Raw genomic sequence first — 21826 nt, forward strand, 5'->3', positions numbered from 1 at the left:
ACAGTTAGCACTGCGATGCAGTGCCTTAGACCACTGCGCCACTCAGAATTTCCAATTGAACCAACATATGCAGAGAACTATATATTCCAGAGAACTCGGATCCGTAGCCACTCCGATAATAATAAGAGTATGTAAGAAATCTAGAGTGGTCTTGCCTTCAAATTATTGGTGTCCATTGCAAAATGATTGAAGATGTGTTCTGTTGCATGACCTAATGAACATGACCTAGCTCATGGGCCTTATTTATGTCAGTGCAATTCCGGATCCTTGGGACTTCCCTAACCTAAACCCTGACCTTGACACCTACACTAACCCTGACCTTGACCCCTATCCTAAACCTGACCTTGACCCCTACCCTTACCCTGACCTTAAAGGGATACTTCAGGACTTTGGCTATGAAGACCTTTATCTACTTCCCCAGAGTCAGATGACTCATGGATACCATTTATATGTATCTGTATCCATTATAAAGGAAGTAAGAATTTCGCAAGCCAATGCTAACTGGCGTTAGCGCAATGACTGAAAGTGTATGGTATTTACTAGTATGCAGATTATTGCAAATCTCCAAACAACTGTAGTATAACTATTCTCCAATAGAGGACACTAAACGCCAAGGTTAGAAGAAGCTACATGAGGGGCCTTTTTTGCCTGCCACTGCAAAGTTTCTGGAAGTGCCTGAAAGAGATCCTGGAGAGGAATAGGAGGAGCCTAAAGCATTGGGGAATCGGATGAGCCTAAATCATTGTGAATCAGAGGAACCTAAACCATTGGGGAATCAGAGGAGCCTAAAGCATTGGGGAATCAGAGGAGCCTAAATCATTGGGGAATCGGAGGAGCCTAAAGCATTGCCAAAACAAACAGTTAATAATAACCATAGTTAACCTCTACATTTACATCATTTAGCAGACGCTCTTAACCAGAGCGACTTACAGTTAGTGAATACATATATATATTTTTTTTATACTGGCCCCCCGTGGGAATCGAACCCACAACCCTGGCGTTGCAAACGCCATGCTCTATCAACTGAGCTACATCCCTGCCAGCCATTCCCTCCCCTACCCTGGACAACGCTGGGCCAATTGTGCGCCGCCCAGTCGCGGCCGGCTGCGACAGAGCCTGGATTCAAACCAGGATTTCTAGTGGCACAGTTAGCACTGCGATGCAATGCCTTAGACCACTGCGCCACTCAGGAGCACCTCTCCACCCTGACCGTCTGTGAGTCAGCATATAGTGAGGGCTTTCTCTGACAGTTGGTTGCTAGCATATTTATAGACAACATATGTGAGTATTTTAGGAAACGGGGATCACGGCTGTACTCAGCAAGGGCTTCCCCTGGGCTGGCTGGCAGGAAGTATTTATGGACTACCGTGGTATGTGTGTATGTGTGTGCTCCTTATGAAACAGGCAGGGGATCACCGCAGTAGATATTTGTATGTAGAAGGAATTGCAAGGATTTCCCCCCCCCAAAATGTTTAGATCTTAATTAGCATGATCAGTGCAACGTTTTAATAATAATAATAATGTATTAATAATAATAATTTATTAATAATAATAATTGATTAATAATAATAATTGATTAAACTTCTATAGCGCTTTTCATAACAGAAATAAATCTCAAGGTGCTTCAAGAGCAAGAAACAAACAAGCAATACATCTTCTCGATTAGCTTAGCTATAAATAGCTAGGTCAACCAATACATCATCATGAGTAGCCTAGCTATAGCTGGCTAGGTCAACCAATACATCATCATGAGTAGCCTAGCTATAGCTGGCTAGGTCAACCAATACATCATCATGAGTAGCTTAGCTATAGCTAGCTAGGTCAACCAATACATCATAATGAGTAGCTTAGCTATAGCTGGCTAGGTCAACCAATAGAGGCCAAGTCTTTGAGTGCATGCATCCTTCAAAGATGGAGAGGGACAGTTAATGGCTTGATCAGAGGAAGGTTGTCAGAGAGATGGTTGATGAAGATGGAGTCTAGTGATGATCTTGTAGAGGGTTACTCTGGGAACCAGCCTGTGTTGTGGAGCCACTGGAATTCTCCTCCTTCACAATGTGTAGCACCCACTTGGGTGATTCCTCAGCAGCTCTGGGTGCCAGAAAGCTCTCCACATATACAGTGCAGAGTAGTAGCCAGTCATCCTCACTGAACCCTCTGCCTCAGCACTGCATTCCTACTAAATCTCCTATTCCTCTCAAGCTTCAGGTGACTCCTCAATGATCTGGAACCAGTAGCCAGGTGAAACAAGAAGCTGGTACTGTTTCCTGCATCATTCAAACAAAAACATAAGCCAGCTAGCTAGCTAGCCGTCCATGACATTGACCTGCCAGACAATCAGCAAATATGTGGGTCAAAACCACCAGATATATGCAATACAAACTAAATGTTACCAAAAACATAACATTTGATAAAAAACAACAATAACAACCCTTGAACATATCTAAATATGTACATATTTACAGAGCTCATAAAAGAGAACATATTTATTTAATGATATGCATAACATTACTCTGTGTTTAAATTAATTAATCAGTGATGACTACACCATTCACCACAGATAGGGGAAACCATATAAGTGTTGTATTTCTGGAGTCCGGTCTCAGGACCAGGTATTGAGTGTCTCGGTCTTGACTCGGGTCTCGGACAGTGAGGACTCATCATTTCTTGCCGAGACCAGCGGAGACCAGAGCATTAAAAAACTCAGAATTATCAGCTTCAATTCAGTCAGCGCATAAAACCGCTTCACCAGGCCATTTCTTGAAACAACATCTTAACAGGCTTATTCATTATAGATATGTTTGCGCAGTGGCGAACCTATAGGCCTTCAGTGTGTGACAGTTTCGTGATTCTGAAAGGACAGCAACCGTAATACCAGCGCACTCATGTAGGAGAGGCACTTTTTTGGACCAGTGGTGTAGTGAAGGCTATACGCAGGTATACACTGTATACCCACTTTCTTTTCAGTGGGCATTGCGTATACTCACTTCTTTAATCCCTACTGATGCGTATCAAGGTAGTGGAATGGAGGTACACGATTTATAATAATAATAATAATATGCCATTTAGCAGACGCTTTTATCCAAAGCGACTTACAGTCATGCGTGCATACATTTTTTTGTGTATGGGTGGTCCCGGGGATCGAACCCACTACCTTGGCGTTACAAGCGCCGTGCTCTACCAGCTGAGCTATTTATCAATGATGTAGTACAATAGAGAAATCATGGTCAAAGTAGCTTACACAATTGCAAAGCACATTAAATATATTCACACATCGCAGCACACATAGCCTAGTTTCAGCGGAATATAATCTGCAGGAAGCAGCTCACAGAAGAATGACATCAATAGCCGGTAGGGTAGGGAAGACGTTTCAACTCCTGATATCTACAAGTAAATGCTAACTAAGGCAACAATGGGTATGCAAACCAGGTATTGAAAGAGTTTAGTCCGAAGTGTTTGTTAGTAGGCTATTTGTGATGCGCATGGTCAACATGCAGTGTTTGCATCAGGGGCATAGAAATGGATGGGCCTGGCCCACCCACTGGGGAGCCAGGCCCTGACAGGCCCACCAATCAGATTGATGTGGTTTAAGCATTGTTGTGGACTTACACCATCACATTTGTGTATGTATTCTATTTAAAAATGGTGATTTTGAGAGTGAAAATTAGAAAACTCATTAAAAAAATAGGAAAACAGCATTTTTCACACAGGGTGACTTTCCTTCGTTTGGGAATTTTTTGGCAAAATTATAGTATACCCACTTCTCCAGGCACCACTACACCACTGCATAAGGTCGATGGAAAGACAGCAGTCACACACAGCATGATATTAAAGGATAAGCAGTCCATAAACTCCCACTATAGGAGGCGTACAGTAGGTCCCAATCATAAGAATACAAAGACACAACCATTTTTTATTTTTTATTTTATTTTTTATTTCACCTTTATTTAACCAGGTAAGCCAGTTGAGAACAGGTTCTCATTTACAACTGCGACCTGGCCAAGATAAAGCAAAGTAGTGCAATAAAAACAACACAGAGTTACATATGGGGTAAAAAAAACATAAAGTCAGAAATACAACAGAAAATATATATACAGTGTGTGCAAATGTAGCAAGTTATGGAGGTAAGGCAATAAATAGGCTATAGTGCAGAATAATTACAATAGTATTAACACTGGAATGCTATATGTGCAAGAGATTATGTGCAAATAGAGATACTGGGGTGCAAAAGAGCAAAATAAATAACAATATAGGGATGAGGTAGTTGGGTGGGCTAATTTCAGATGGGCTGTGTACAGGTGCAGTGATCGGTAAGGTGCTCTGACAACTGATGCTTAAAGTTATTGAGGGAGATAAGAGTCTCCAGCTTCAGAGATTTTTGCAATTCGTTCCAGTCATTGGCAGCAGAGAACTGGAAGGAATGGCGGCCAAAGGAGGTGTTGGCTTTGGGAATGACCAGTGAGATATACCTGCTGGAGCGCATACTACGGGTGGGTGTTGCTATGGTGACCAATGAGCTAAGATAAGGCGGGGATTTGCCTAGCAGTGATTTATAGATGGCCTGGAGCCAGTGGGTTTGACGACGAACATGTAGTGAGGACCAGCCAACAAGAGCGTACAGGTCACAGTGGTGGGTAGTGTATGGGGCTTTGGAGACAAAACGGATGGCACTGTGATAGACTACATCCAATTTGCTGAGTAGAGTGTTGGAGGCTATTTTGTAAATGACATCGCCGAAGTCAAGGATCGGTAGGATAGTCAGTTTTACGAGGGCATGTTTGGCAGCATGAGTGAAGGAGGCTTTGTTGCGAAATAGGAAGCCGATTCTAGATTTAACTTTGGATTGGAGATTCTTTATGTGAGTCTGGAAGTTGAGTTTACAGTCTAACCAGACACCTAGATATTTGTAGTTGTCCACATACTCTAGGTCAGACCCGTCGAGAGTGGTGATTCTAGTTGGGTGGGCGGGTGCTAGCAGCGTTCGATTGAAAAGCATGCATTTAGTTTTACTAGTGTTTAAGAGCAGTTGAAGGCTACTGAAGGATTGTTGTATGGCATTGAAGCTCGTTTGGAGGTTTGTTAACACAGTGTCCAATGTGTCCAGTGTCCAATGAAGCATTAAGCATTTCCCAAATGAAATTTACAACTATTACTTCCTATTGCAAAAAACATTACATGTTTAGCACACAAAGTAACCTGTGACCTAAAGTTTAAAGTGGTACTGACAGCGTTTGAACTACTTTGCAGATATGAAACAAACAGACAATCACAATATCAGTCAAAAATATAATATAACATTCCCAGTTTATGCTACAAAACCGACTTTATAAGAGGTTTTTAAAAGAGGTTTTATTTGACTCAATGTTCCATGACGTACACTAAGGCATTATTGGCAGAATAGATGCATGCAGTTCAATGCATGATTTATATAATTCACCAATAGATTTCTTGGTAGTCCCAAATATATTGCTATCAGGTTGTAAATTACAGCTGTCCTGGTATATTGTTTGCTGCCTCCATTCGGGATGCACTGTTTAAGTTTCAATGACTCTATATTCTGGACAAAAATGGACAAATGAAACTAAGGCTGGGAATGTCAATACAATAAAACTAGCAAGGGCAATGATCACAAGTCAGTCATAACGTGGCTAATAGGCTAGCATATCTATTTATGTAGCAAGCTAAAAACACGGAGCCAAACGTTAACTAGATAGCTAGCTAGCTGCTAGGAGGATGTCATGTAATGCCATTGGAGGAGTGGGTGAGTGACTGACTTTTTCCCCTCATATCGTTTTTCAATGGCTATACTCAGCTAGAGATGCAGGTGTCATTTGGTTAGCTAGCAAGAACTTGAACGACTGTTATCCAGTTAGCATAACTCTTGCATTCGCAAATTCACTCTGGCTATCTATTCCGATTTCAGAGCACTCTTGTCTGAGTGTGCCAGCGCACAGAGAAACGGATGAAACCGATGTCAGTAAACGTAGGCAAAAAAAGTAATAATTAGTCAAGAACGCTCTAGATAACAAGTAAAGCTCTGCTGTGATGAGTAAAATGGTCAGAGTGAGGTGTTCTCTCATTTGTGTGGAAGTAGCTAACTAGCAAGCTAGCCAACTTTAGCCAGTTAGCTTGGGTGCTTGCTTGGGTCAAGCATGCATTGGCAGGCAAGCTGCAGAAGGATGAGGAGGCTACAATTCCCCAACGTTTATCAGTGCAATTTTGACAGCCAACTAGCTGAAAAAGTTAATGTTCCTTAATTAGATTTTAGCTCATCTTGCTCTGGCTAACATTAGTTGTCGATCTTGTTGTTGTTGATGTGCATAACTGAGGGAGAGAGAGCCTACCTTTTAATGGTTGTTTAATCAATAGGACTGTAAAGATCCCAAATGTAAGAGGACTCCCGTGGTATTTACATATTTGCAGAAATCCATTCAGGTGTATTTTGTGGCTTTTGGCGAATGTGTTCTAATGATCTAAAGTTGTGCTGTTGCAACTGCCTGTAAATACACAGTCCAGTTCAAAGTGAGTGATGCCAGGCCTGTGTAGCAAATGGCTTGTTGTATAAAGGCCTACTGGATAGAGCACCGGTCTCTGTGGACTCCGGTCCTGGACAAGACAGATGTTTTTATTCGGTTTTATTTACTGCAGTGTCTATTAATTGTCTAAACGCATGGCTGCTTTCCCACTCTATATTGCTATAGAGTTTTCAAAAATGCCTTAGTATTAGGTGTGTAACGATCCATCTACTACATCGATGTATCGATTTATATTCCTATGATCCAACTACATCGATCTGTGCTCGGCGAGTTGGCCTTTTGGACAACATATATCAATCTAACATCGTTTTAAAATGTAATAAATCGATTGTATCGATACTAGGAAATAACTCATTGGATTTATGCACGTCAGACTTTATATGGATGTTTTTTCTTAGCACTTTTAATGATAAAGGCTTTAAACATTACTCGATTCAGTCTGCCTATCCGTGACATCATCGCCCCGTGCCAGCAGCAGCGCAAAGGCGCAAAGACAACAAAACATAGCATGGCGGACGACAGAGGAGAAGCCGACGAGCGAGAAATTATCAAGCCACCATTGCGGTCCTTACAAGAAACAGGAATCTAGGAAACTTCACCTGCACTGTCCAGTATCCAGGTATTTATTTCAGTCACACTGGTTGAATTTTTGGCTAAAAGGTTACTGAATCGATTTCAAGTCACTGAATCGTTTCTGATCGTATCGTTCTAAATGAACCAATATCGTCCTTGAATCGTATCGACAACCACGAATCGTGATACAAATCGAATCGTTGTTAAAACGAATCGTTACACCCCTACTTAGTATACATAATTCCCAAACATTCTAAGAATTTATGAAAACGTGAAAATGACGATAAGTGGTCGCTTGTCAGAAAATGTTTGTAAAATAGTCATATTCTTCCTGGGGGTGTATATGAACAGATTCTAATAAGATTTCATGTTGCTAAAAGGCTGTCAGTTCTACTTTAAATGCAACAATGTTTCACACACATAAGTTATTTTCAAAGAGATGGCTAACAACAGCAAGCGTGCTGCAATAAAAAACACAGTTCCACTCACCAGATGATGATCATTTGAAACTTAACTTCTTGTTGAAAGTTATTCTTGGAAAAGGAGAAGCAATCAAATTAGCAACAACATCCTCTTTGATGACAGCTGCTGCAGCTGCTGCAAACTAGCCGACAACAAAAGCTAGCTAGCTTGACCGTGGGAAAACTACTGCTCGCTATTGCGCAGTGACCTGTTGGCATTCAAGAAGGCAGAAGTTTCCATACATTTTTGTAAAAACGGTCCCACTCATTAAGTAAAAATGTGATTGGTTGATTCCACTGTCACTCCAAAATTGTGCCCTAATACAGTTGAATTGCAGATGCCTTTATCTAGCTTCTGATGGCCTAGGCAATGGCTGATTGTTAGATTAATTTGGATTTTAAGAATAATGACTAAAGAATTTCACCCCAAACACAGTATAAATGTTAGAATTATCATGTAGTGTCAACCCACTAACAGAAGGGGGTACTAACCATTCAAGGGGGAAGGCGGGAAACTGTTTAAGAAAGGTGGGAGGAGCATAGTGTCTTTGTTTGTCAAGGGGTATAAAAACAGGATATTTGTGTTTTAAAACCAGAGCTCTCGCCATGAATAAAAATACAGATAAGACTTGTGAGTTGTGGACCTTGAATCATTGATGATTAAAACCAGAGCCTTACAACCTCTGGTAATGATTCAAGCTTAGGGTGAATTAGAGATAAAAATTCACATGACACTGATTTAGCTAGCTAGATTTCTCACCCCAGAGACCAGCAAAGAAAAATCCAGATTGGATATTTTTTTATCTTCAGTGTTAACCCTTTCCTTTCCAACAAAAACTGAAAAGATTAAATCATTGTTGCTGACTGTGTTTGGGTTAGTAATCATTTGTAGAGTGGCTCTATTTTCCCTCAGCATGCATTTTTTCACTATTTTGAATGTCTAAAGAATCCATATGTTGTTCTGAAATAATATATGAACACAGAAATACTGGACATTTTGAACTCTTATCATGGTGGTGATTTGACAAAATTACAATCTTGGTCTTGAATTGGACTCGCATTTTTCTGGTCTCGGACCCCTTGTTCCCCTACCGGTCTCGGTCTTGACTCGGTCTCGCCCCCCCCTCCGTTCTTGGTCTTGACTCGGACTCGATTTGCTCCGGTCTTGGTCTTGAATCGATTACAAGGCTGTGCATATTTACATTTGGTAAGATAATATTTTGTATATGTTACAATTGGTGTATTAAAAGGAGCAGAGAGCGTGTGACGCAGTGACGGCACCAGGAATTTTTCCCTGAAGTGTGGCTTGATTGTTGCATAGGGGTGCTTGCAATAATTCAAAAACAACATGTCGCCGGAGGGGATGGCTGCCATTTTGCAGGCTCCTAACCAACTGTGCTATATTGTTTGTTTTTTCGAAATTTTTGTAAATTATTTTTTAACTTATTGTGTACATAATGTTGCTGCTACTGTCTCTTATGATCGAAAATAACTTCTGAACATCAGAACAGCAATTAGTCACCTCGAACTGGACGAATAATTTTTCTTTAACGAGTCCAACGGAAAGGATATACAGCTTTCTCGGGAACGGGCCCAAATCCCCGTCATTTGCATGAAGAAAAGACAGAGAAAAAGGGGGCAGAGGTCGGGCTGCCTTCTGAGAATTCGTAGGCGAGTGAGTAAACCTCCAGTACTATCCATTCTATTGGCCAATGTGCAATCATTGGAAAACAAAATGGATGATCTACGATCAAGAATATCCTACCAACAGGACATTAAAAACTATAATATCTTATGTTTAACCGAGTCGTGGCTGAACGACGACACGGATAATATAGAGCTGGCGGGATTTTTCATGCATCGGCATGACAGAGAAGCTACGTCTGGTAAGACGAGGGGTGGGGATGTGTGTCTATTTGTCAATAACAGCTGGAGCGCGATGTCTAATATTAAAGAAGTCTCGAGGTATTGCTCGCCTGAGGTAGAGTACCTTATGATAAGCTGTAGACCACACTATCTACCAAGAGAGCTCTCATCTATATTATTCGTAGCCGTCTATTTACCACCACAAACCGATGCTGGCACTAAGACCGCACTCAACGAGCTGTATAAGGCCATACAATGAGGGAAAAAAGTATTTGATCCCCTGCTGATTTTGTACGTTTGCACACTGACAAAGACATGATCAGTGTATAATTTTAATGGTAGGTTTATTTGAACAGTGAGAGACAGAATAACAACAAAATAATCCAGAAAAACGCATGTCAAAAATGTTATATATAAATGTATTTGCATTTTAATGAGGGAAATAAGTATTTGACCCCTCTGCAAAACATGATTTAGTACTTGGTGGCAAAACCCTTGTTGGCAATCACAGAGGTCAGACGTTTCTTGTAGTTGGCCACCAGGTTTGCACACATCTCAGGAGGGATTTTGTCCCACTCCTCTTTGCAGATCTTCTCCAAGTCATTACGTTTTCGAGGCTGACGTTTGACAACTTGAACCTTCAGCTCCCTCCACAGATTTTCTATGGGATTAAGGTCTGGAGACTGGCTAGGCCACTCCAGGACCTTAATGTGCTTCTTCTTGATCCACTCCTTTGTTGACTTGGCCGTGTGTTTTGGGTCATTGTCATGCTGGAATACCCATCCACGACCCATTTTCAATGCCCTGGCTGAGGGAAGGAGGTTCTCACCCAAGATTTGACGGTACATGGCCCCGTCCATCATCCCTTTGATGCGGTGAAGTTGTCCTGTCCCCTTAGCAGAAAAACACCCCCAAAGCATAATGTTTCCACCACCATGTTTGATGGTGGGGATGGTGTTCTTGGGGTCATAGGTAGCATTCCTCCTCCTCCAAACACGGCGAGTTGAGTTGATGCCAAAGAGCTCGATTTTGGTCTCATCTGACCACAACATTTTCACCCAGTTCTCCTCTGAATCATTCAGATGTTCATTGGCAAACTTCAGACGGGCCTGTATATGTGTTTTCTTGAGCAGGGGGACCTTGCGGGCGCTGCAGGATTTCAGTCCTTCACGGCGTAGTGTGTTAACAATTGTTTTCTTGGTGACTATGGTCCCAGCTGCCTTGAGATCATTGACAAGATCCTCCCGTGTAGTTCTGGGCTGATTCCTCACCGTTCTCATGATCATTGCAACTCCACGAGGTGAGATCTTGCATGGAACCCCAGGCTGAGGGAGATTGACAGTTCTTTTGTGTTTCTTACATTTGCGAATAATCGCACCAACTGTTGTCACCTTCTCACCAAGCTGCTTGGCGATGGATGGTCTTGTAGCCCATTCCAGCCTTGTGTAGGTCTACAATCTTGTCAATGACATCCTTGGAGAGCTCTTTGGTCTTGGCCATGGTGGCGAGTTTGGAATCTGATTGATTGCTTCTGTGGACAGGTGTCTTTTATACAGGTAACAAGCTGAGAATAGGAGCACTCCCTTTAAGTGTGTGCTCCTAATCTCAGCTCGTTACCTGTATAAAAGACACCTGGGAGCCAGATATCTTTCTGATTGAGAGGGGGTCAAATACTTATTTCCCTCATTAAAATGCAAATCAATTTATAAAAATTTTTACATGCGTTTTTTCTGGATTTTTTTGTTGTTATTCTGTCTCTCACTGTTCAAATAAACCTACCATTAAAATTATAGACTGATCATTTCTTTGTCAGTGGGCAAACGTACAAAATCAGCAGTGTATCAAAAACTTTTTTCCCTCACTGTAAGTAAACAAGAAAATGCTCATCCAGAAGCGGCGCTCCTAGTGGCCGGGGATTTAATGCAGGCAAACTTAAATCCGTTTTACCTCATTTCTACCAGCATGTCACATTTGCAACCAAAGGGAAAAAAAACTCTAGACCACCTTTACTCCACACACAGAGACGCATACAAAGCTCTCTCTCGCCCTCCATTTGGCAAATCTGACCATAATTCTATCCTCCTTATTCCTTCTTACAAGCAAAAACTAAAGCAGGAAGTACCCGTGACTCGCTCAATATGGAAGCGGTCAGATGACGCGGATGCTACACTACAGGACTGTTTTGCTAACACAGACTGGAATATGTTCCAATGGCATTGAGGAGTATACCACCTCAGTCATCGGCTTCATCAATAAGTGCATCGATGACGTCATCCCAACAGTGACCATACGTACATATCCCAACCAGAAGCCATGGATTACAGGCAACAGCCGCTTCGAGCTAAAAGCTAGAGCTGCCGCTTTCAAGGAGCGGGACACTAATCCGGACGCTTATAAAAAATCCTGCTACGCCCCAGATGAACCATCAAACAGGCAAAGCGTCAATACAGGATTAAGATTGAATCCTACTACACCGGCTCTGACACTCGTCGGATGTGGCAGGGCTTGAAAACTATTACAGACTACAAAGGGAAACCCAGCCTCAAGCTGCCCAGTGACGCGAGCCTACCAGACAAGCTAAATGCCTTTTATGCTCGTGTACTCAAAGCATGAGCGGACCAACTGGCAAGTGTCTTCACTGACATTTTCAACCTCTCCCTGACCGAGTCTGTAATACCTACATGGTTCAAGTAGACCACCATAGTCCCTGTGCCCAAGGAAGCGAAGGTAACCTGCCTAAATGATTAACGCCCCGTAGCACTCACGTGGGTAGCCATGAAGTGCTTTGAAAGGCTGGTCATGGCTCACATCAACAGCATCATACCGGATACCCTAGACCCAAGCCAATTCGCATACCGCCCCAACAGATCCACAGATCTCAATCGCACTCCACACTGCCCTTTCCCACCTGGACAAAAGGAACACCTATGTGAGAATGCTGTTCATTGACTACAGCTCAGCGTTCAACACCATAGCACCCTAGAAGCTCTTCACTAAGCTAAGGACCCTGGGACTAAACACCTCCCTCTGCAACTGAATCCTGGACTTCCTGATGGGCCGCCCCCAGGTGGGAAGGGTAGGCAACAACACATCTGCCACGCTGATCCTCAACACTGGGGCCCCTCAGGGGTGAGTGCTTAATCCTCTCCTGTACTTCCTGTTCAACTACGATGGCTTGGCCAAACACGACTCCAACACCATCATTAAGTTTGCTGACGACACAACAGTGGTAGGCCTGATCACCGACAACGATGAGACAGCCTATAGGGAGGAGGTCAGAGACCTGGCAGTCTGGTGCCAGGACAACAACCTCTCCCTCAATGTGAGCAAGACAAAGGAGCTGATAATGGACTACATGAAAAGGCAGACCGAACAGGCCCCCATGAACATCGACGGGGCTGTAATGGAGTGGGTCGAGAGTTTAAAGTTCCTTGGTGTCCACATCACCAACGAAATATCATGGTCCAAACACACCAAGACAGTCGTGAAGAGGGCACGACAACACCTTTTCCCCCTCAGGAGACTGAAAAGATTTGGCATGGGTCCCCAGATCCTCAAAAAGTTATCCAGCTGCACCATCGAGAGCATCCTGAACCGGTTGCATCACCGCCTGGTATGTCAACTGCTCGGCATACGACCGTAAGGTGCTACAGAGGGTAGTGCGTACGGCCCAGTACATTCTGGGGCCAAGCTTCCTGCCATCCAGGACCTATATACTAGGCGGTGTCAGAGGAAGGCCCAAAAAATTGTCAAAGACTCCAGTCACCCAAGTCATAGACTGTTCTCTCTGCTACCGCACGGCAAGCGGTACCGAAGCGCCAAGTCTAGGACCAAAAGGCTTCTAACAGCTTCTACCCCCAAGCCATAAGACTGCTGAACAATATATCAAATGGCCACCCAGACAAATGCCCCCCCCCCCCCCCCCATTTGTTTTTACACTGCTGCTACCCGCTGTCTATTATCTATGTATAGTCACTTTACCTCTACCTACATGTACAAATTACCTCGACTAACCTGTACCCCCGCACATTGACACGGTACCCCCTGTATATAGCCTCGTTATTGTTATTTTATTGTGTTACTTTGTATTATTTTTCACTTTAGTTTATTTAGTAAATATTTTCTTAACTCTTTATTGAACTTCATTGTTGGTTAAGGGCTTGTAAGTAAGCATTTCACTGTAAGGTCTACACCTGTTGTATTCGGCGCATGTGACAAATCAAGTTTGATTTGATTTGAATTCAATAATATATTATTAGACAAGCAATAACAAGTCCATACCCGTTTCGAAAAAAAGCATTTCATTTATTTCGTAATGCTACATTTATCCACTTTTACCAGACGAATCAAATTGAAATGAGTTGGAGGCTAGGTAGCTTTGTCAGCATAGGCCTACAAAACACATAACAAAGGCTTCACACTTTTATGAGAAGGCTATACATATAATCTACAGTGGTGGGAGAGGTTGGAATGAAGGCCAAACACTCAGTCAACACAGACTAGATACATGGAGTCAGAAGGCAGTTTCTGGAGCAGTGAGCAGTTACATACTCTGTAAACTTATACAGTGGGGAAAAAAAGTATTTAGTCAGCCACCAATTGTGCAAGTTCTCCCACTTAAAAAGATGAGAGAGGCCTGTAATTTTCATCATAGGTACACGTCAACTATGACAGACAAAATGAGGAAAAAATATCCAGAAAATCACACTGTAGGATTTTTAATGAATTTATTGGCACATGATGGTGGAAAATAAGTATTTGGCCAATAACAAAAGTTTCTCAATACTTTGTTATATACCCTTTGTTGGCAATGACACGTTTTCTGTAAGTCTTCACAAGGTTTTCACACACTGTTGCTGGTATTTTGGCCCATTCCTCCATGCAGATCTCCTCTAGAGCAGTGATGTTTTGGGGCTGTCGCTGGGCAACACAGACTTTCAACTCCCTCCAAAGATTTTCTATGGGGTTGAGATCTGGAGACTGGCTAGGCCACTCCAGGACCTTGAAATTATTCTTACGAAGCCACTCCTTCGTTGCCCGGGCGGTGTGTTTGGGATCATTGTCATGCTGAAAGACCCAGCCATGTTTCATCTTCAATGCCCTTGCTGATGGAAGGAGGGTTTCACTCAAAATCTCACGATACATGGCCCCATTCATTCTTTCCTTTACACGGATCAGTCGTCCTGGTCCCTTTGCAGAAAAACAGCCCCAAAGCATGATGTTTCCAACCCCATGCTTCACAGTAGGTATGGTGTTCTTTGGATGCAACTCAGCATTCTTTGTCCTCCAAACATGACGAGTTGAGTTTTTACCAAAAAGTTATATTTTGGTTTCATCTGACCATATGACATTCTCCCAATCCTCTTCTGGATCATCCAAATGCACTTCAGACGGGCCTGGACATGTACTGGCTTAAGCAGGGGGACACGTCTCTCACTGCAGGATTTGAGTCCCTGGCGGCGTAGTGTGTTACTGATGGTTGGCTTTGTTACTTTGGTCCCAGCTCTCTGCAGGTCATTCACTAGGTCCCCCCGTGTGGTTCTGGGATTTTTGCTCACCGTTCTTGTGATCATTTTGACCCAACGGGGTGAGATCTTGCGTGGAGCCCCAGATCGAGGGAGATTATCAGTGGTCTTGTATGTCTTCCATTTCCTAATAATTGCTCCCACAGTTGATTTCTTCAAACCAAGCTGCTTACCTATTGCAGATTCAGTCTTCCCAGCCTGGTGCAGGTCTACAATTTTGTTTTTGGTGTCCTTTGACAGCTCTTTGGTCTTGGCCATTGTGAAGTTTGGAGTGTGACTGTTTGAGGTTGTGGACAGGTGTCTTTTATACTGATAACAAGTTCAAACAGGTGACATTAATACAGGTAATGAGTGGAGGACAGAGGAGCCTCTTAAAGAAGAAGTTACAGGTCTGTGAGAGACAGAAATCTTGCTTGTTTGTGGGTGACCAAATACTTATTTTCCACCATAATTTGCAAATAAATTCATTAAAAATCCTACAATGGGATTTTCTGGATTTTTTTTCCTCATTTTGTCTGTCATAGTTGACGTGTACCTATGATGAAAATTACAGGCCTCTCTCATCTTTTTAAGTGGGAGAACTTGCACAAATGGTGGCTGACTAAATACTTTTTTTCCCCACTGTATTTAGTTGCAGGTTTTGTGACATCTGTGGTTCTGAAACACAATGGCCACCCACCATGCTGACTACATTGCAGATAAATGCCAGATCTCAGAACGCCTGGATTGATGTTTATTAACATATCAACTAACCACATCATATGGTATAATAATCGGATGTGGCACGCAACCATTGGTTGATAAAACGCCCATAAGAGTCTCTTACACTAGTTGCTCTAATAATGTTTACATATTTTTGCTTTACTCATCTCATATGTATATCCTGTATTCTATTCTACTGTATTTTAGTCTATGCCACTCTGACATTGCTCGTCCTAATATTTATATATTTCTTAATTCCATTCTTTTACTTTTAGATTTGTGTGTATTGAGTGTATTGTTGTGAATTGTTAGATATTACTGCACTGTTGGAGCAAGAAACACAAGCACCCGCAATAACATCTGCTAAACATGTGTATGTGACCAATAAAATTTGATTTGATTTGATTTGATTGGGAATCATTGCAGACGCATTCCAGATCTCAGAACTCCTGGATTGATGTTCAATGGCACGCAACCATTGGTTGATGCAATACCACCAATAAGAGTCTATGGAACCACGATCATATATGACCTAAAGAGAAAGGTCCTGCCCCAGGGACATGGAGTGCCAGGGGAAGTTGATCAGACACATTGGTCCCACACTGATGTCATTTAACGTTGTGATTTTGAACAGATTTAGAGTTCAACGTGTAAATAGGAAGAAGGAAGTGGATTATGAATAGGTTCTGAAAGAGGAAGAATTAACCTCTTGAGAAAGGAAGGTTAGCTAGGAAGTAACAGTCTGCATGGCACATTATTGTAGCTATTTTCACAACATTTAATCCATAGAAGGGTCCTTTGGAGGAAGGATTGTTGATATATATTTGACATTTGTATCTTTAAGCATAATTGAGAAATAATTAATTAAAGTTGGAACATTTGTGACTTTTAATGACCCTGTTCTCAACATTGATCATTGGCGGGGCCATCTAGTGGATTGGGCTGTCACTTGTCCTGCCTCTTCCAAAAGGCTTGGCGAGGACGAGTCCCCTGCTCCCCCAGAGACGCTTCTGTTACAACAGCTGCAGCTGAAGGGAGGTTGTGTGATTTCCAGTATTTGACTGGTCTGTTTAAATCAGGGATTAGTCTGTTTCGTATATGGTCATATCCTCTGGCGTACGGCTCAAATGGCAGCATGTCTACCAATAAATCAAAGCCAAATTACTTTAGATATATTGCTGTGGAAGCTGGATGTATTTCGGACACACACATGGCCATATTGGACTTGTAAATTATCTGTTGCTTTGGCACGCTTCTTGCAACTCGACTGTCTGGGATCAAATTGTAGATTCAAGAACATCTCAGCAGATGTGCTTCGATACCATCTCTATGACGGAGGGTCATGAAGCAATCCAAAACAATTTAAGGCTGCATGTATTTCTGACACCCAGTTTGGAACATGGCCATGTTTGGAAAAGGTCACTGGCAGGGGGTAATAATTTTGGAGTTGTTTGTCTTAAGATCTGTAAAGCTGAAAAACACAACAGCTCCACATTTGATCCAAGTGTTTATCCTTGTAAATGTATTAGATTAATATTACATTTAGCCCTCCATTAACTTCACACTGCATGCTGAAAGGTGAAGACCTCATACCTATTCTGTGGAACACAGAGAGATCCGATACAGGCCAGCACATTATTCTGACCTTATTAGTCAACCATGAGGTCCTCACATTGCTGACATCGTAATATATTTAAAGCGAGATATGTGATCTGGGAAATAAGATCTGTATTAACTGAGCCAAGATTGGTTGTTTTGTGGATCCATGCCATAGCATGTGACATTTCATTTCCAGATTTAGATTTTTACTGGCTGTGACATTTTAATGGATTGAATCATGGAGAAAAAACATGCTGATGTGAGCTAAGGCTCTGGGGTGTCTCAGGCAAACTCCTGCCTGTGGTGATAAAAGTACTTTGCGATCATTTAAAGCACCCTTAAAATGTATTGGATCAAGAGTTACTATCCGTTCCTCCCAAGGCCCTGCTAAAATACATTTCAAATGTACTTTAACAGTTTTATAATGAGAGTTTACTCAACTGCTTAATGACATCTGTCAGTTAATAACAGTATATAAGGGGCCTGCAACTCCTGTTCTGGACAGCCCATCCACATGGCGTGCAGGCTCTTGTTCCACCCCAGCTCTAACACAGTGGGTTCAGCTAAATCAGAGAGGAAGTGGCGAAGTGAGAGGTTTTACTCCTCTCAAAATGTGCCCATGAACATAAGCCCACAATGTGAATAATTTTTGTATGGAGGTCAATGAGAGAGTGTTGAATTTGGTCAACAAAAAATGGAATTGATCATTTGCTACGTAAGGCTTATTTGATCTAATAAAAGTTTGGTAATGGTTAGGTTGTTGAGAACGCCCTGATATAAGTGGACGCATGTGGCATTTCAGTTGTGCCTGTTGTCATAGAGATAGATAGAGGACTCATCATGGATGTAACCTGTTTTAGCATGGACATTGCCATTGAGAGCTTCCACCATTTTAAAGTAGTCAACTGGGTGGGGATTCCTATGAGTTGGGAGCCATCAGCCAATGAAGAATAATACAACTGATACTTTAAAATAGATTTAGCCTCAATGGCGCTGTGCATGCTGTCACAGATGCTATAATGACACAGATAGATGTATGTATATATGTTAATTCTTACATTCATGCCCTCAGTTTATGCTAAATGCTATTGCTCCTTTCTTATGTTTATCCTGGTAGTCTCCTAAATGTGTAGCTATATGTTATGTCCATTCCCTTTACCTGGTCACCTGGCACTACCTGGTCATTCATTCACCTTTATGTTGATGTGTTCCTAATATGTTTCCCTCTTGTTTCCCTTCCAGACCACCACATCCTTCCACAACCTAACCTTCCTACCAGCTTTACAAGCTCCAACTCTGAAACCCCAAACCTTAATGAAAATCCATTCCAAACCCTCTCCCCATGTGCTCTGGGTTAGTGTTCAAATGTGTTTAATAAATACCCTAAATCTGGATTCTTCCTCTCCATCTCCTCAATGCATTATTCTTGCCAATTCGCCATGTTGGCAGCAACAATCCTAAACCAGTCAGTCATATAGAAAACGTCCTAATACAGTTTTTTTTAGAAACTCATAATCCTAAACATCATCTTTAATTTAGCGATTAATTTCTTGAAATCAGGTTCAGTATGTTAGAAATACAATTCAGTTAATTCAGGAAGTAAACTGAAATTCAAATGTTTCACAATACTTTTAAATGACAAATAATTTTAGTTCACTTCCTGAATTGACCTGAAATGACCCCAGCCCTGATCTCGATACAGTGTTCACTGCATTGTGAGGAGACCCATGGCTGTAAACTCAAAAATCACAGTTGTCTCGTTGGGTATGACAGCTGTACATATTCCTCTGTCACGGATCTAAGGTCCGTTTTATCCCAGAGGGTAACTTCTGCCCAGAGTAAGTTTGGAGCTTAGACAAACATGTCCCTCAAATAAAAAAACACAAGTCATATATCACGCAAGATCTTTGCACATTAAAATCAATATCATACATGTTTAGTCTGCATGGTGCGAATGTTCTCTCCACCCACAAACACGTCAAGTAAATATCTGGTATAATAACAGTGTCATCGGTGCCAGAATTAGGCTGTGTTGGCAGATATACCAAACAATAAACCTTGGCTAGAGTGAAGATGAGAGCACAGTCCAAGAAATGAAAAGGCCTTGATGGGGTCCTTCCAGATGGTCAGCCAGTATCCAGTAACTCCCCCATATGGGGCTTCTTTTACTGATGTACTGGGTGGACACTGATGTACTGGGTGGACACTGATGTACTTGGTGGACACTGATGTACTGGGTGGATACTGATGTGCTGGGTGGACACTGATGTGCTGGGTGGACACTGATGTGCTGGGTGGACAATGATGTGCTAGGTGGACACCGATGTACTGGGTGGACACCGATGTGCTGGGTGGACACTGATGTGCTGGGTGGACACTGATGTACTGGGAGGACACTGATGTGCTGGGTGGACACTGATGTAATGGGTGGACACTGATGTGCTGGGTGGACACTGCACCCCAAACAAACAGGGTGTTTTCAGTGAGGTGAAATGTTCTGAACATTGCTGATAGAAATGTATTGACTAGAGCTGACATGATTCCCTATTCTATCTGACAGACAGTCATACCTGTTCTTCACAATGCATTTCTTTGTTTTTATAGTGAATAGTGAATGTAGATTAAATAAATCAGCTAAGGAGTTAGGTAGTTAACTGTTAGCTAGCTAACTATTAGCTATGCTGTTGTAACAATGTAACTACTCTTTACCAGTGATTGGAGTTAGCTAGCTAACTGTTAACTATGCTGTTGTAACAATGTAACTAGTCTTTACCATTGATTGGAGTTAGCTAGCTAACTGTTGGCTATGCTGATGTAACAATGTAACTACTCTTTACCAGTGATTGGAGTTAGCTAGCTAACTGTTAACTATGCTGTTGTAACAATGTAACTAGTCTTTACCAGTGATTGGAGTTAGCTAGCTAACTGTTAGCTATGCTGATGTAACAATGTAACTAGTCTTTACCTGATTGGAGTTAGCTAGCTAACTGTTAACTATGCTGTTGTAACAATGTAACTAGTCTTTACCATTGATTGGAGTTAGCTAGTGATAGATTAATAATTAATGACTAATTATTACACCCTGAAACTGTGTATAATGTGTTAGAAATGTGTGAGTGTAGGACCAGTAAAGACTACTATTTAGCAATGTGAGTAAGAGTTAGGCCAGACAACAAAGGACAAGGAGAAAGGCTACAGGCAACTGAGAAACCAAGATAACTGAGGAATTTAGGGAGGAGAGAAACTGTTATGAAAACATGGTGCAGAATATTGTGAGAACGGCAATAACTGAGGAATGCAGGGAGTAGGCTATGATAAGAAAGTGTGTATGTATGTGTGTGTATGCATGTGTGTGTGTGTGTGTATGTATGTGTGTATGCATGTGAGTATATGTGTGTGTGTGTGAACTGATGGTCAGGAGAGCAGTTTTAGAGTGGAAAACTACAGCCCGCCTACAGAGGGGAGGGATTTCTTTTGTATGACGTATGAGTATAAAAGACGGACTCTGAAATTGTGATGGCAGAATTCTCAATGAATAAATCTCGGACTATGCAGACCGGGACTCTGTCCGTTATTTAAATCCCAAAAGACTTACAACCTTTTGGGAGACGCACAGAGACACTGAAATAGTTTGTTAAATAATTCACGTAACAGCTAGCTAACTGTAAGCTTTGCTGATGTAACAATGTAACTACTCTTTACCTGATTGGAGTTAGCTAGCTAACTGTTAGCTATGCTGATGTAACAATGTAACTACTCTTTACCTGATTTGGAATTTATTCTGCTGCTAACATCTGTGTTCTAGGCCTACTAAAACAGTCCAACCCTTCCCTGTCCCTGACCGTGAGAGACGACGTACAACTCAAAAGGTAGCGAGGCGCCGGTAGCTTCTGCTTGTGCAGCAGGAGGAGGATGAGTGCAGTGGGCCCTCGCCTGGGGGGGGGGGGAGGAGGAATTTTACAAGATTCAAAAATGAGAAATTGGCTAGTTTGATCTGCAAATCGTTCATTTTTATTTTTAATTTTTTGTATTTTATTCTTTTATATATATATTTTTTGGGGGGGAGAATGGATCAGCTTAATATTGCAGATAGATTGTATCTTCTATCAATGTAATTGTCTGCATCACTTCCAATCCCCCATGTTTTTTTTTATATATATACTCCCCTTTATTACTTTTCAAGCCCACCATCCTTTCCCTACTTGGAGTAAATTAGTGAACAACAATGCCCAGGCCTCTACTTCCGGTCTATACGTACTATCTACACCTTATGGACAGAGTTAATTTTACAATAATTCTATTTTATATATATATATATATATATATATATATATTTTTTTTATTTATTTTTTGCTCCTGAACTTCTTCTACTCTCAACCTCTCCGATCATTTTCATGATGTCCATCCGGTTTGCTTCTATATGCCATAGCTTTCTAACTGTGCTCTTTCCCAAAAGCTCCCAACATACAACCTATATACTTATTATGGACACAGTATGCTTACATGATTAGCTATCTTTGTTATTATTTGTTGTTATTTGTTATTAGTCCCATCCTTCAACTCT

General features: G+C 41.8%; 1 protein-coding gene across 1 annotated transcript in view; it reads left to right on the forward strand.

Moving 5' to 3' along the window:
* Nucleotides 1-9435: 9435 nt before the first annotated feature.
* The window catches only part of LOC311124725 (myosin-13-like), a gene marked incomplete at both ends in the record, with an annotated part of 29672 nt that continues 17281 nt past the window's right edge, over nucleotides 9436-21826 (forward strand). The window contains one exon of the mRNA XM_084198829.1: nucleotides 9436-9456. Coding sequence (XP_084054955.1) covers nucleotides 9436-9456 — 21 coding nt within the window. The remainder of the gene's footprint in view (nucleotides 9457-21826) is intronic.

This window comes from Coregonus lavaretus (genome assembly GCF_964263955.1).
Source record: "Coregonus lavaretus genome assembly, contig: HAP1_SCAFFOLD_79, whole genome shotgun sequence".
NCBI classification, from domain to species: Eukaryota; Metazoa; Chordata; class Actinopteri; order Salmoniformes; family Salmonidae; genus Coregonus; species Coregonus lavaretus.